Source organism: Mobula hypostoma, chromosome 8 (assembly GCF_963921235.1).
Source record: "Mobula hypostoma chromosome 8, sMobHyp1.1, whole genome shotgun sequence".
NCBI classification, from domain to species: Eukaryota; Metazoa; Chordata; class Chondrichthyes; order Myliobatiformes; family Myliobatidae; genus Mobula; species Mobula hypostoma.
The window spans coordinates 122,891,520-122,907,511 of NC_086104.1; the positions used below are offsets into that span (position 1 = coordinate 122,891,520).

Genomic DNA, 15,992 nt, shown 5'->3' on the forward strand with positions numbered 1-15,992 from the left:
CGAGAAAAGCTTAATTATGAGGAGCGTTTGATGTCTTTGGGGGTTTACTTGATGGAGATCACAAGGATGGGGAAGGGGGTCTATCTTATTGAGACTGTCTGATAGTGGAAGTCCTAGATAGAGTGGACGTTGAGGTGATTTTTCCATCTCTATGATGCCACAGCATCAGAGTCTCTAGAACTAAGATGAGGTGGAATTTCTTCAGCCAGCAGGTGGTGAATCGGTGCAATTTGTTCCAAATTTGCGTGTATTTAAGGTGAACATTTTTAGATTTTTGATCGGTAGGGAGTCTTGAGGGTTATGGAGGGAAGGAGGGAGAGTGGAGTTGAAAAAAAATGTTTGAATGGCAGACTCAACGGGCTAAATGGTTCAATTCTTCTCCTAAACCTCACATTTCACCTGTGCATGCATGCACTTTGCTCTTTACACTAAAATGGGCTTTATTTCTTGTTCTAATTGTGTTCTTTCTTCGAAAAATATTGTTTAATTTATGCCTAGTTTGTAATTTTTTCTGAACGCCGCTTCCAATGTCTTTAATTTTAATTTAACTCTGGGGTTATATGATTTCACTGCACACGTGCCTGACAATACAGTAGACTTTGACTTTGACAGCCTGGTATCGCAGAGAGTTACAGGTTCAGCCACCTCCATCATTATTGAGGACATCTTCAAGTGGCTGTGTCTCAAGAAGGCGGCACCCATGGTCGAGTACCCTCGCCCTCTGGAACATGCTCTCCTATTATTAACATAATAAGGGAGGAAGCAGATGAGCCTGAAAATTCACTCTCAATGAATCAGGTACAGCTTCATCCCTTCCGCCATTAGATTCCTGAACAGTCCATGAATACTACGGTATCTTGCTCTTCCTCTTTCATACTAATTATCTTTTGCTACTTGCAGCATTTTTGTGTCTTGCACTGTACTGTTGCCGCAAAACAACAAATTTCACAGCGTAGGAATGTCAGAGATAATTAATGTGATTAACATTCTCGCTACTTCCAGAGTAACGTGTACCCTATTGGCCTCCATCAGCCTTGTAGTACTTGCTGTAATAAATAAACATAATTGCAAACTTATCAGCTGTTCGATAGCGAACAAATCTAATTCAGGAAGAAGAGTTTGCTCTATTACCGTAAGTGGTGTGATTGGCGATATTGGTTGTCGTATTACAGAAGCAGCCATAATTGCCTCCTCGCTCTCCACACCACTCTTCAGCCGTGCATTCCTGATCTCTGCATGGATTGGTTATCGCTGAGGAAAATACCAGTGCGTTAGTTCACCGCGAGAATCAAATCTTAGTGGATCTACACACACAGACATTGAACATTGACACAAACCTGGCTAAATAGTCTACCCCTCCCCGCTCGCCCCCCGTGGGTCGTGGGGTGATACACAAGGTTACGTAGAACTTTAAACACTGTTGCACAGAGTCAGAGGGACAGCGGGGTATATTACCCTGACAGCAGCATCACAGGTATTAAAGGTTAGACCACACTTGGAGAATTGTGTTCAGTTCTGACCATCTCATTTTAGGAAGGATGCGGAAGTTTTCGAGAGGGGGAAGACGAGTTTTACCAGGACACTGCTATGATTAGAGAACATGTCTTAGGAGGAAAGGTAAAGCAAACTAGGCTTTTCTCTTTGGAATGAAGAAGGATGTGAGGAGACGAAATAGGGGTGGCTAAGGTTATGGGGGCACAGATGAATAGACAGCCAGGGACATTTTCCAGAGTGACACTGGCTAATACCAGGGGGCATTCCTTTTAAGGCAAGTGAGGAATATTTAGGGGAGATGACCGAAGAGTGGGCTTTTACACCGAGAGAGGTAAATGCATGAAACACACTGCTGGAGTGTAGTAGAGGCAGATACATTAAGGACATTTAAGGGCCTCTTAGGTAGGGATATGAATGAAAAGAAAAATGAAGGACTACGTGGGAGGGGATGGTTATACAGACTGTGCAGTAGGTTAAAAAGTCGGCACAACATTGTCTTATGAGGATAGATTGAGCGAGCTAGGGCTTTTCTTTTTGAAGTGAAGGAAGATGAGAGGCTACTTTATGGAGGTGTACAAGATAAGAGGGATCAATAGAGTAGAGAGCCAGAGACATTTTTTCCAATACAAGGGGGCATAATTTTAAGGTGTCTGGAGGTGGGGGTGTGGGGAAGATGTCAGAGGCAATTCAAACGTAAGTTTTTTTGCAGAGAGTAGTGTGTGTGTGGAACACACTGCCAGCATAGCGGTAGTAGATGAAAATACTCAGGAGATATTGAAGAGACTCTCAGATAGGCAGATGAATTATAGGAAATGGAGGGCTATATAGGAGGGAAGTGTTAGATTGATCTTCGGCTAGGTTAAAAGGCCAGCACGCATCATGGGCCAAAGGGCCTGTACAGAGCTGTTGATTCCTAGGTGTGTAGGGGAATGAAGAGTGGCTAAAATGGGGTGGATAATACCATGAGGGGAATAGGCAGGGTGAGGGCATCGTCTTTTCCCCTCATTCGGGAAAATCAAGAACTAGAAGGCAGAGGTTCAGGGTGGAATGGGAAAGATTTAATAGGACCATTTTACTGAAAGGGCAGCTTAGATGTGCAGTGAGCTGCAAGTGAAAGTGATTAGGGCAGGTATAATAACAATTTTAAAAAGACGTTTGGAAAGGTAAACGGATAGGAAAGGTTTGAAGGGATATAGACCAAATGCAGGAAAATGAAACTAGCTTGGACTGGACACCGTGGTTGGCATGGATTGGTGGGGCTGAGGGGCCTGTTTCCTCTAACTCGATGAGAAACTGAATGAGCGGAGCTTGCTCAGCCAACAGAGGCTGGGTCTGTCCTTCCTGAAGGCTGAAGGGGGGACTTAATCGAGGCATAATAGGTCACCAAAGGCAGATCAGATTTAGTAACCTTCTTTCCAGAGCAGAGATGGCTAAAGGTTTAGGGTGAGCATAGGCCGGTTTGGAGGAATCTGTTTTTATAATCCCTCCCTCACCAGACGGTGTTTGGGATCTGGGAAACCCTGCCTGAGCACCAGTGCTTCCCAGCACCCCTTCATTCACTGTTCAGAGTAAACTCTTCACCATCCTCTGACCTACATGAGAACATGAGAAAATCTGACTGAATGGTGCCACGACAACAATCTCTCACTCAATGTCAGCAAAACCAAAGTGCTGATTGTTGACAACATGAGGAGGAAGTCGGAGGCCCATGAGGCAGTCCTCATTAGGGGATCAGAGGTGGAAAGGGTCAGTAACTCTAAGTTGTTTGGCATTATCATTTCAGATATCTGTCCTGGAACCACCACATAAATGCCATCAAAAAGAAGGCACGACAATATCTCTATTGTCTTAGAAGTTTACGTAGATTCAGCTTGTTACTTAAAAGTTTCGCAAACTTCCATAGATACACAGTGGAGAGTATCCTGACTGGCTGCGTCACAGCTGGTACAGAAACACCAATGCCCAGGATCAGAAAAGTACACTGATTTTGTTCATTTACTAATCAATCAAAAGCACGCATACCTGGATGAATTCCTCCATCGATAACTATTAGGAACTAGTACACAATTTTATAGCGCTGTAGCAGTATTGGGAGTGTTCTAATTGACTCCATATTTCATTTAAATACATAATATATTACTCAGTTAAATGGTAGTTTGTCTTTTTATACCATTTTAATTATTTCTATGAAACTTCAGCTAATAAAGACAGATGCTTAATTGATCTAAAACGTACTGGTCCTGATGTTCCCCAATGAACTAGAATCCTTTGTATTGTCATTTGAATTTTTTTGTATTTGCACACTTTGTCATCTCTTGCACATTGGTTCTTTGCCAGTCTTTATTTATGTCCAACTTTTCATAAATTCCATTGTATTTCTTTTTATATAAATGCTTGCAAGAAATTGAATCTCATGGTGGTATATACATACTTTGGTAAGAAGGACCTGCCCAAAGTCCAGGGAATTTTGGTAAATTATCACAAATATATCTATTACAACTACTGCCAATTCTTTCAGTGTCCTTAAATGTATCCCACCAGGACCAGCGGACATGTCTACCAGTTTGTTGATCACTACACTCTTTAGTGTCAATGACTGTATCGAGGTCCTCACTTCCCATTGCAGCCCTAAAATCTCCCTTTGTCATGTTCGACGTGTCTTTGTGAAAACTAACAGAAAATGGTCACTCAAGGCCTCAGCGATATCCACATAAACTATTATAAATTACCCCTTCTCATCTTACAAGTTCCTACGTCCACGTAAGCAACCTTTTCCGTTTTATACAATTACCAAAACTTGTACTGTCCTTTTTTTATATTTTGCGTTACTTTACTTAGATAATCATTCTTCTGTTTCTTTATTGATCTCTTTATGGTTCTTTCTTTCTTTATAAAGTCTTCCTAATCTTTCAGTTTCCCACTAACTTGCTCTGGAACTAAGGTCACCCTGACCAAAATAAAATTGAGAAGAATTCCTCCCAAGACCCCTTGCACCTGAAGTTATGCCCCCTGATACCACACACTTCTTTCATGTGGCGGGAGACTTTCTAGAATATAGGAATGAACAAAAATATATTTGTAGTTCTTACGGCAAATTCTGGGATTGCGCCAGGCGGGAATATGCACCCCCTCGAGGATGCATCCTTTCTCGTAAGTGGTGATGGCTCTGCAAAGCCGTGTACCATTCGTGCCATGGAGGCACAGGTCGTACACACAGGACTTGTAAAAGTTCTCAGGGTCCAGATGACGGTGACAGGCAGTGAAGGGTCCGGCGATGTCGAGGATGATGGAGCACAGGGACTCAAAAGAGGGAGACTGGGGGCACCGAAGTTCGGTCATGTTGGAGTTATCTTCACATCTACAGGAGAACAGAATTCAGTGCATGGCAGGCCAGTTATGGTAGGAGGCCATTTTGTCTGCGTGTGACCCGTTCCCCCGTGAGATTGTGTGTGTGCAGGAGGGGTACCCCATGTGTGTGTGAGCGATTGACAGAAGGAGACAGAGAGATAGAGAGAGAGAGAGAGAGAGACAGACAGACAGACAGAGACAGAGACAGACAGAGAGAGAGAGAGAGAGAGAGAGAGAGATCCCCTCCAGTGGTGGGTCAAAGGACCTGTTTCTGTGCTGTACAACTTGATGCATCTGATACTCAGTGATGCTAATCCCATTTCCTTCACCTTCACATTCTCATCCGCTGTTGCCACCAAACCCTTCCCCTCCACCTCCAAGAGTCTCCCCTCGCCCAGACTCCAGCTGGAAATTTACAGTGATTGGTTAATCCTCTGAGCCCGGATCTCTAGGTTGTGGGACAGAACCGCCTCCTCCAGGAAGCAGTTAAGCAGTTACACAGATTGCGGGGGTGGTAAAGAATGTAGACAACAGGCTTGTCTTTATTAGTCAGTGAATGTAGGTATAAAACTCTGGTCTAGAGTATCGCATTCAGTTCTGGTCACCATAGTACAGGAAGGATGTTGAGGATTCGAAGAGGATGCAGAAGAGGTTGCCCAGGATGCTATTTGTATCAGAGGGTATGAACTATAAGGAGTATTTGGACTAACCTCGGTTGTTTTCTCTGTAGGGGCCGAGGCTGGGGGAGAGCGGATGGAAGTTTATGAGATTACGAGAGAGGTAGAAAGAGTAGACAAGTAGAATGGTTTCCTACAATCTAGAAATATCTAATATCAGAGGATATGCATTTAAGGTGAGAGGGGGAAAGTTGAAAGGAGGTGTGCGGGGTAAATTAAACTGCACTCAGCCCCTCTTACACAATGTCCATATCCCTGTATATTCATGTGTGTCTCTCTCTAAGAGCCTTGTAAATGCACCTATCGTATCAGCCTTCACCAACCCCCTCCCCCCAGCAACGCATTCCAGGCCCCCACCACTCTCATTGACCCACACAATTGCTTTGAACTTCCCCCTGCTCACCTTAAATGTATGCCCTCTAGTATTAGATATTTCAACCCTGAGGAGAAAGAAACCACCAGTCTACTCCTTCTATGCCTCTCATCATCTTATAGACTACTATCAGGCCTCTGCCACTCCAGAGAAGACAATAGGGCGGGGAAGAGAGTGTTTGGCACTCTTCCTTCATCACTCCAGGCACTGAGTACAGGAGATGGGACATCAATCTACAACCTATACAAGATGTTGGTGGGACAGCACGGAGTACTGTACAGTATGCAGTTCTTGCCACCCAGCTATGGGAAGAATGCCATTAGACTGGGGAGGGTGCAGGAACGACTCACAGGGATGTTACCAGTGACGGAAGGCTGGACAGGCTGGGACTGTTTTCCTGGAGTGAAGGGTGCTGAGGGGTGACCTGATAGAGGTTTATAAACCATGAGGGGGAAAGATAAGGTGGATGGTCACAGTATTCCCCTGGGGTCGGGGAATCTAAAACCAGGGGGCAAGACGGGAAGGGGAAGATTTAAACGTACAGGTTTCTACAGACGACGAATGGAGGAAGTGTCAGAACCAGGTACAACAAAGATCTTCAGAAGATATTTGGACAAGTACTTGGACAGGAAAAGTTCAGAGGGATTGATCGTGGAGTGGGTTAGTAGGTTGACTCAACACTGTGGGCCGAATGGCCTATCCTGGCTGTTCTGCTCCATGTTCTAAGATGCTTTCCCTCAGCGAATGGGACTGTATAAACAAGTGTTCTGCAAGCCGTTCCCACCTCTGAGAGCTGTTGGTGATTCCCCAGGCGTAGCCGGGCTCGCTGCCATTTCTGGAAGGCTCCAGATCATCATCAGAAGGATCGTCATTCCAGTTGCCACACATCCCACGCAGGAGGCCGGCGTAGGACGGCCCCACCTTCACAAAGATGGTCCCCTCCCCGTCGAAACGCACTTCCAGCTGGGACGCTGTGACTGCTATGACATCACCACCCACACTGGATACGCGGGCGAGGGAGGGGCTGGTGAAGGGGAGAGAGATGAGTGCCCCGTTCATCTAAGAGGAAAAGCAAAGTGAGAAGTTAGTTTGGTTGTCCACTTGATAGCATTCTGTCTTCCTCCACACCGTCCCATCACTCACGCTCGAGGTCAGACACAGAGTAAAGATCCCTCGACAATGTCCCATCACACACTACCGGGGTCAGGCACAGAGTAAAGCTCCCTCCACACTGTCCCATCGCATACTCCTGGCATCAGATGCAGAGTGAGGCTCCTTCCACACCGTCCCATCAATTTTGAGTTTATTGTCTGATGCTCAAGCCTATGTGTGCACAGGTGCAAAGAAAAACTTGCTTGCCGCAGCATCACAGGCACTGAGCGTCGGAGACACAACATTCACAAGCACGGCAGTATAAAGGTCAGCGCAGCATTTTACAGTACCAGCCTCACTGATCGTGGTCCAGTTCACGCCGCTGTCTGTGAGGAGTTTTCACTTTTCCCCATGACCGCATGGGTTTCCTCATGGTGCTCTGGTTCCTCCCACAGTAACCAAAGGGTTGGTAAGTTGTGGGCATCCTATGTTGACACCAGAAGTTTGCAACACTTGCGGGCTGCATTCCGCTGCACAATACTCTATGCAATTACTACTACACTCCATGACAGTCACTATTCCGGTCTATGCTACTGACTCCCCTCCTCTCCACCTCCTACTGTACGCTGCTCACTGAACTGACTACGCTACTCGCCGCGTTGCTTGGCTCTTCGTGGTTCATCCCTCGCCACTCACCGTCGGCGGCCTTCCCCTTTCAAGTACGAAGTCGGCGCCCACCAGCTGGACCTTGACACGGGTGACCCCCTCTGCCATCTCGCCCTCCTGCCACTTCTCCGCCGTCACTCGAAACCAGGGGGCGGAGGAATTGCACCAGACCTCGGCCAGCGTGTGTGTGCAGTAACCCCGGAGGCGGGTCGGTCGACCGTCGAAGGTGAGGAGGTGGGCACCTCCACCTGTGACGGTGCAGAGGGCCTGGGCGGTAAAGCAGCCCCTCCTGCCCCCGCGAATGGTGCACACCTCCCCGGCCCCGCAGCCCAAGGGGACGCACTGGACCCTTCTTCCCTGCGAGCACTGGCACACCTCCTCACACTCTGGAGACACCCTTCGCTCTCCCAACTGCAAATAACAGAGAGACATTAGTTCCTGGCTGAGGGACAGCCACTGTAACAGTGTGTAAAGACACTGGCTCGAATCTCCGGAATACAGGTTCGATTCCAACCTCCTGCTCTGCGTGGCAGAGTATTTATGTGCAAATTAGAATATGTGTGTGCATTAGAGACAGTGTGTTTATGTGTCTGTGTGTGCGTGTGTGTGTGTGGGTGTGTGTGTGTGTGTGTGTGTGTGTGTCTGTGTCTGTGTGTGTGCGCGCTTGTGCGTGAGAGAGAGACTGAGAGAGACGCATGGAGATAATGCACGTGTTTATGCATGTTAGAGACCATGTGTGCGAAACACAGTTTGGGAGTGAGGAAACTGCATACGTGTAACAACTCACACAAAATGCTGGAGAAACTCCAGAGGCCAGGCAAAAGAGTAAAAGAGTTGACGTTTCTGGCCCAGACCTCGTCGACTGTTTACACTTTTCCATAGATGTTGCTTGGTCTGCTGAGTTCCTCCAGCATTTTGTGTGTTGTTTTGGATTTCCAGCATCTGCAGATTTTCTCGGGTTTGTATACGTGTATGTGCTGGTGAAATAGGTAATGTGTGTGTACTTTAGATACAGTACATGAGAGAGACAGACAGATCGGGACAGAGACAGATTCAGAGAGCCAGAGCAATTGAGAGAGCGAGAGAGGGCCAGAGAGAGCCAACGAGACGACACAGTGCCAGAGCGATAGAGAGCCAAAAAAAGCCGAGAGCGAGAGCGCCACAAAGAGCCGAGAGCGAGAGCGCCAGAAAGAGCCGACAGCCAGAGAGCCAGAGAGAGCCGAGAGTGAGAGAGCCAGAAAGAACCAGAGAGCGAGAGAGACAGAGAGCTCTACACAGAGCCAGAGCGAGAGAGCCAGAAAGTGCGAGAGAGCATGACGTAGAGCCAGAGCGAGAGAGAGACAGAGCGACAGAGAGCGTGACACGGAGCCAGAGTGAGATAGCCAGAAAAAGCCAGAGAACGGGAGAGACAGAGTGTGTGACGCACAGCCAGAGCGAGAGGAAGCCCGAAAGTGCCAGATAGCGGATGCATTGCCAGAGCGAGAGAGCCAGAAAGTGCGAGAGAGCGTGACGCAGAGCCAGAGCGAGAGAGAGAGCGCCAGAGAGGCGACACAGGGCCAGAGAGAGAGCGCGCGACGCAGAGCGAAGGAGGGAGAGAGCTAGGGGGGAGCGAGAACGGGAGGGGGGAGAGCGAGCGACAGAGGGAGAGTGCGCGCACCACACGGAGGAGATGGAGGGGGAGAGCGCGCGCACCACACGGAGTGAGCGGGAGGGGGAGAGCGCGCGAGCCACACGGAGCGAGACAGCGAGAGCGCGAGATATAGAGATAGAGATAGAGACGTAAAGCCAGAGCGAGCGAGAGAGGTAGACAGCGAGACGCTGAGCCACTGTAAGCGAGAGAGCACGAATGAGTATGTAAATGTGTGCGGAAAAGCTCGCAGCATTGGGCCACAGTGGATCACGGGCCCAGTTGTGGGTAAGACCGCGACGAGACTGAGCTCTTGCCTTCATGTAGACACCGTGATGTAAACAGCCGCAGCGATCCGGGAGGACGCATTCGCTCCCGTCGCGGATGTAGCCGTGATCACAGAAGCACCCTTCCGAGCACGACTCGTTGCAGTGTAAAGCGAGGGAACTGAAGACACAATCCCGGCCGCACTCATTCCCACACGCCTCATAGTGACTGTTGGCTGGACACCGGATGCCTGGAAGAGAGAACGACAGAATAATCCTCGCCAACGCTCTGCGCAATGCTCTCAAACCTTCTCTACAAGACTCTGTACATTTTGCTGCCTCGGTGAAGCCAGGAAAGCTTGCCGTACCCCTGCTTCCCCCGGAAACTAAAGAAATTCAGCGTGTTCCCGATACCCCTCCCCCCGATTTATTACCATCATCCATAGAAAGTACACCGCGTGAGGCGGGGTCTTTGACTTATTGGCTGTTTTTCCAAGGCAGCGAGGTAACCATGCGCTATGAAAAACTTACTTGCAGTAACATCACAGGCACCTGTCAGCATCAGATAAACCATATTCACAAGAAAAAACATATATTCTACAAGGAAGAACACAATTAGAACAACAAAAGTCCATTGTAGTGCAAAGTTGATATACTGAGGCGGTGATTAGGGGTTGTGCCGGTTGGTTCAGGAACCGAATTGTTGAAGGGAAGTAGCTGTTCATGAACCTGGTGATGTGGGACTTCAGGCGTCTGTATCTCCTGCCCGATGGTAATTGAGAGAAGATGGCGTCGCCCGGATGGTGGGGATCTTTGATGACGGATGTTGCCTTCTCAGGTGGGACATTCGGGGGCTGAGGCGTGACCTGACAGAAGTTTATAAAGTCACGAGGGGTTCTGGATCAACAAAGCAAGGTCCCCTTGTGACTTATCTAATGCCTTTCTGAAAACCATATTACCAAATATGGTACCCCTATGCCATATCTGGTTTTTCCAAGGCATTTGATAAGATACCCCATGCAAGGCTTATTGAGAAAGTAAGGAGCCATGGGATCCAAGCGGACCTTGCTTTGTTGATCCAGAACTGGCTTGCACACAGAAGGCAAAGAGTGGTTATAGACTGGTCAAATTCTGCATGGAGGTTGGTGATCAGTGGTGTGTCTCAGGGATCTGTTCGGGGACCCCTATTCTTTGTGATTTTTATAAATGACCTGGATGAGGAAGTGGAGGGATGGATTAGTAAATTTGCTGATGACACAAAGGTTGGGGGTGTTGCGGATAGTGTGGAGGGCTGTCAAAGGTTACATCACGACATTCATTGGAAACAAAACTGGGCTGAGAAGTGGCAGGTGGAGTTCAACCCAGATAAGTGTGAGGTGGTTCATTTTGGTGGGTCAAATATGATGGCAAAATATAGTATGAATGGTAAGACTCTTGGAAGTGTGGAGGATCAGAGGGATCTTGGGGTCCAAGTCCATAGGACACTCAAAGCTGCTGCGCAGGTTGACTGTGTGGTTAAGAAGGCATACGCTGTATTGGCATTCATCAACCATGGGATTGAGTTCAAGTGCCGAGAGGTAATGTTACAGCTATATAGGACCTTGGTCAGACCCCGCTTGGAGTACTATGCTCGGTTCTGGTCATCTCACTACAGGAAGGATGTGGAAACTATAGTAAGGGTGCAGAGGAGATTTACAAGGATGTTGCCTGGATTGGAAAACATGCCTTATGAGAATAGGTTGAGAGAACTTGGGCCTTTTCTCCTTGGAGCGATGGAGGATGAGTGATGACCTGATAGAGGATAAGATGATGAGAGGCAATGATCATGAGGATAGTCAGAGGCTTAATCCCAGGGCTGAAATAGCTAACACAAGAGGGCACAGTTTTAAAGTGCTTGGAAGTAGGTACAGAGGAGTTGTCGGGAGTAAGTTGTTTTTTTTTTAAACGCAGAGAGTGATGAGTGCGTGGAATAAGCTGCCGGCGACGGTGGTGATGTGGATGCGATAGGGTCTTTTAAGAGACTCCTGGATAGGTACATGAACGTTAGAAAAATAGAGTGCTATGGGTAACCCGAGGTTTTTTCTAAAGTACATGTTCGGCACAGCATTGTGGGCCGAAGGGCCTGTATTGTGCTGTTGGTTGCCCATGTTTCTAACAATCCCTCGCGAGACATTCCACCCATTCCAGAGATTAGTTCGTTGTGACCCCAGTCTTATCCTGGTAACACGAGATCTTGAGGGATCCAGGGAGAGCTGGCTAATTAGATCCCGATTGCTCAGTGGTAGGAAGCAGAGGGTGCTGGTTGTTTCTTGGACTGGAAGCCCAGGACTGATGGTGTTCAGCGCTCGATGTTGTGACTATCTACTTCAGTGTTTGTCATTGTGATCGACATTATTAATTTGTAGAAGGCACGATACATGAATTTGCGGATGACACCACAACAGGCAGTTTCGTTGACAGCAAAGGTGGTCATCAGGATTTACAAGATTGACTGCGTAAGTGGGCTGAGAAAGAGCAAGTAAAGTTTAATTCGGGTAAGTGTGAGGTTTTGCTTTTTGGGGAGACAAAGGAGCGGGAAGGGTTTTCACAGTAAACGTTAAGGTCCTGGAGAGCGGTGTAGAACGCAGGGACCAAGAAGTACAGGTACATTGGTCCCTAAAAATGATGACACAGGTAGACAGGGCAGCGAAGAAGCCGGTTAGCACGCTGCTTTCATCAGCCAGGGCTCTGAGTAGAGGAGTTGAATGTAAGATGTTGTTGCGGCCATGTTAGAAATGTTGTACTCACCCTATTGTAGGACAGATGTCATTAATATGGAAAGGAATCAGATGAGATTTACGAGGATGTTGCCGGGACTCGAAGACCTGAGATATGGGAGAGGTTGGGCAGGTTGGGACTTCATTCATTGGATCGTAGAAACTCAGGAAACTCTTATAAACCGAGCATAGATGGGGTATACGCATAAAGTTCCCGACCCCCAGGGCTGGAGAGTCAAGAACTAGAGGGCTTCGCGCTTGAGACCGTGGTATTTCCGACAGGCGGAACCTACCGCAGAATGTCTCGGTCCTCCAGGGCTCTGGCCTCATCCCGACTGAGCGGCAAGCCTCTGCATAGCTGGAGAGAGCCTGGCAGAGGGAGGCCTCCAGGCCGCCGGTGGCGCATAGGTCATAGACGCAGCTCTGCTCGAAATCCCGAGGGTTGATAGCGGCATGGCAGAGTCGGAAGGGCCCGGCCTGGGCTCCGAGGAGGCCGCAGGAGGACGGCAAGGAGTAGCGCTCCGCCTCGGGGCAGACTCCGCACCTACCGGTGCAGGAGTCCCGGCATACGTCCCCTCCGCTACCGCCGTCCGCCCTCCAACTGGCCCCGAATATCCCCAGCGAGGTCGTAAGGTTCCCGCTGCGGGTGCGCATGTCGTCGGAGGGGTCCCCGTTCATGTTCCCGCACATCCCACAGACGGCTCCGTGATAGGATCCGGGCAGGGTGATCGATGCGCGGTGGAATCCATCGTAGGTCACGGTCAGTCCGAAGTCCGCTGTCGCCCTCATAGTGAATCCGTCCGTCTGGACTTGGAGTCGGCCGTCCTCGAGGAAGACCGGGACGGAACTGCGGGTCCCGTTCACCTGCAAGAAAATCGTCAGGGCTGTATCAGTCCCAAGACAAATCGCACAGCCCCGCATCAGTCCCAAGACAAATCCAACAGCCCCGAATCAGTCCCAAGACAAATCCCACAGCCCCGCACCAGTCCCTCAACTCATCGCACTGCCTCCTTCTCTCCCACAGCACTGTCAGTCCCTAAACCATGCCCATTGCCCACGCTCTCCCCATAGCCTTATCAGTCAGCCCTGAACCTAATCCCACTGTCCCATTTCAAACCGCAAACATTCAATCCCAATCTAATCACAATCACTCTCCGCCGAGTGAGCGTCCGGCATCAGGACGAATTCCACCTATTTCAAGCCAAAGTTAATTGAATAAAACAATTATTCTCCCGCCGATTTACCAGGACGTAGTCGGCAGTCCCCTTGAGCAGGATAACTTCAGTTCCGTAGACCAGGAGACGGACGAGTCTCACCCACGATACGGCCTCGCTCCCGCGGTTCTCGTTCTCTCCCTCCACCCTGTAGTAGGTCAGGTTGGACAGATCATCACACAGCTCGGACAGGACATAGGTGCACGTCCCCTGGAAGTGGATGACCCTCTGGTCGAAGGTGTAGTAGTGGGGGTCTCCGTAAACGTTGCAGGTCTTCATCGAGACTGGGCGACAGGCGTGGAATGGTGGAGCAGGGACGCAGATTTCGACCGCGCCGCACGATTCAGAAACACACGTTAGCGACCCCTCCGAGGAACATTTACATTTGGTTTGGCAGCTTCCATTGACCCACACTGTCTGATTTTCCCGAATGTACTTTCCTGTGGAAATATTTAATGCGTTACACACTTACTCCGGAGCAACCCCTCAGGTTAACAGGAATCAGAATCCGGTTTATTGTCATTGACATATGACACGAAATTTGTTGCTTTGATTTCTGAATGCTTCGTGAACCCATAAACACTGCCGAGATATTTCTCTTTTGCACTATCCAACTTCTCTGTCGGTCTCTTTATCTATCCAACTATTTATCCATCTATCTATCTGTTTGATTTATTTATTTATGTACAGTATGTATTTAGTCCATATTTATTTATTCATTCTCTAATTTAGTTGTTTATTGTAACGTATAGTACGTTTAAGTACTGCACTGTACGGCTGCAACAGAACAAGATTTTTCACAACGTATGTCAGTGATTTAAAAAAAACTGATTTTGATTCTAATTTTTTGCAGGAGGGGTGCTTTACAATCTCCTCCCTTTCAGGATTGAGGGCAATATTGAACATCAGAACAGCGAAACGCTTCTACTGCTGTTGCCTTGCGTTCCGTACTTTACCCTCCAGCCTGCAGCCTTTTGATTCCTACCACTGATTGATTTTGGGTCCAATTCTACACCTTCCCTTCATTCATGTTCCTCGAGTTATAGAACCATAGAAAAACACAGCACAGAAACAGGCCCATCGACTTATCTTAACCATGTCGAACCATTTAAACTGTCCACTCGCATCAACCTGGACCGACACCAGAGCCCTCCATACCCCTACATCCAGACTTCTCAAATTGACATGCACCGTTTGCGCTGGTATCTCGTTACCTTCTGGGTGAAGAAGTTTCCTCCCATGTTCCCCTTAAACTTTTCACCTTTATCCCTTAACCCACGACCTCTAGTTGCAGTGCCACAACCTCAGTGAAAAAAGACGGCTTGCATTCACCGTATTTATACCCCTAATAATTTTGTATATCTCTATCAAATCTCCCCTCAATCTTATACGTTCCAAGGTTTCAAGTCCAAACCTTGTACAATCTTTCCTTATAATTCATGTCAACCAGACCCAGTAATATACTTGTAAATGTTCTCTGTACTCTTTCATCCTTATTAACACCTTTTCTGTAGGTAGGTGGCCAAAACTACACACAATACTCCAAACTAGGCCTCATTGTTGTCTTATACAACTTCACCATAACATCCCATCTCCTGTAAGCAATACATTGATTTATGAAAGCAAATTTGCCTCTTAACGATCCTATCTGTCTGTGATGCCATTTTCAGCGATCTAATCTATCTAAGCTTCTCTTAAATATTATAATTGAACACGCACCTACGACTTCCACTGGCAGCTTATTACACACTCACACCTCCCTCTTAGTGAAGAAGTTCTCCTTTAGATTCCCCTTAATCTTAAGTATTTTACTTTAACGGATAACATCTAGTTCTGCACGCACTCACCCTATCTATACCCCTCAAACTTTATACACGTCTATTCAAGCTCTACCCCCTCACCCCGCCATTCTCCCGCACTCCAGCGAATAAAGTCCTAACCTGCTCAGCTGTCTGTGTAACTCCAATCCTCATGTCCCGGCAATATCCTTGTAAATTTTCTCTGCATTCCTTCAAGCTTATTTCAATTTTCTTGCAGACCAAGACCCTCATTCAAGCCAGCTCCACATGCCAGCGTTTGGCCCACATTCCTCAACACCTTTCCTATCCGTGTACCTGTCCGAGTGTCTTTTGAACTGTTGTCAATGTACCTGCCTCAGCAACTTCCTCTGGCAGCTAGTTCCACATATGGACCACCCCCTAAGTGAAAAATGCCCTCAAATTCCTGTTATTTTTTCTCCCCTCTCACGGTAAATCTGTGCTCTCTGTTCTTGTTTCCCCAGCTCTGGGGAAAAGACTGTTTATTCACCATATCTATAACCTCATGGTTTTATACTCCGCTATACGATCACTTTCCAGTGTCCTACACTCCAATAAATAAAGTCCGAGGTTGTCAAACCTGTTCCTATATCTCAGTTCCCCGGGTGCTGACAACATCCGTGTAAATCTTTTCTGCGCTTTTTCCAGTTTAGTAAGTGTTC

The 15,992-nt window shown here is 47.9% G+C and overlaps 1 protein-coding gene across 1 annotated transcript in view; it reads right to left on the bottom strand.

Moving 5' to 3' along the window:
• Window positions 1–3,057: 3,057 nt before the first annotated feature.
• LOC134351199 (alpha-tectorin-like) overlaps window positions 3,058–15,992 on the bottom strand; it is an 85,956-nt gene continuing 73,021 nt past the window's right edge. Inside the window, exons 8-14 of the mRNA XM_063057310.1 lie at window positions 13,544–13,953; window positions 12,593–13,163; window positions 9,595–9,794; window positions 7,681–8,061; window positions 6,677–6,951; window positions 4,584–4,852; window positions 3,058–3,086 (exon numbers count right to left, since the gene is read on the bottom strand). Coding sequence (XP_062913380.1) covers window positions 3,058–3,086; window positions 4,584–4,852; window positions 6,677–6,951; window positions 7,681–8,061; window positions 9,595–9,794; window positions 12,593–13,163; window positions 13,544–13,953 — 2,135 coding nt within the window. The remainder of the gene's footprint in view (window positions 3,087–4,583; window positions 4,853–6,676; window positions 6,952–7,680; window positions 8,062–9,594; window positions 9,795–12,592; window positions 13,164–13,543; window positions 13,954–15,992) is intronic.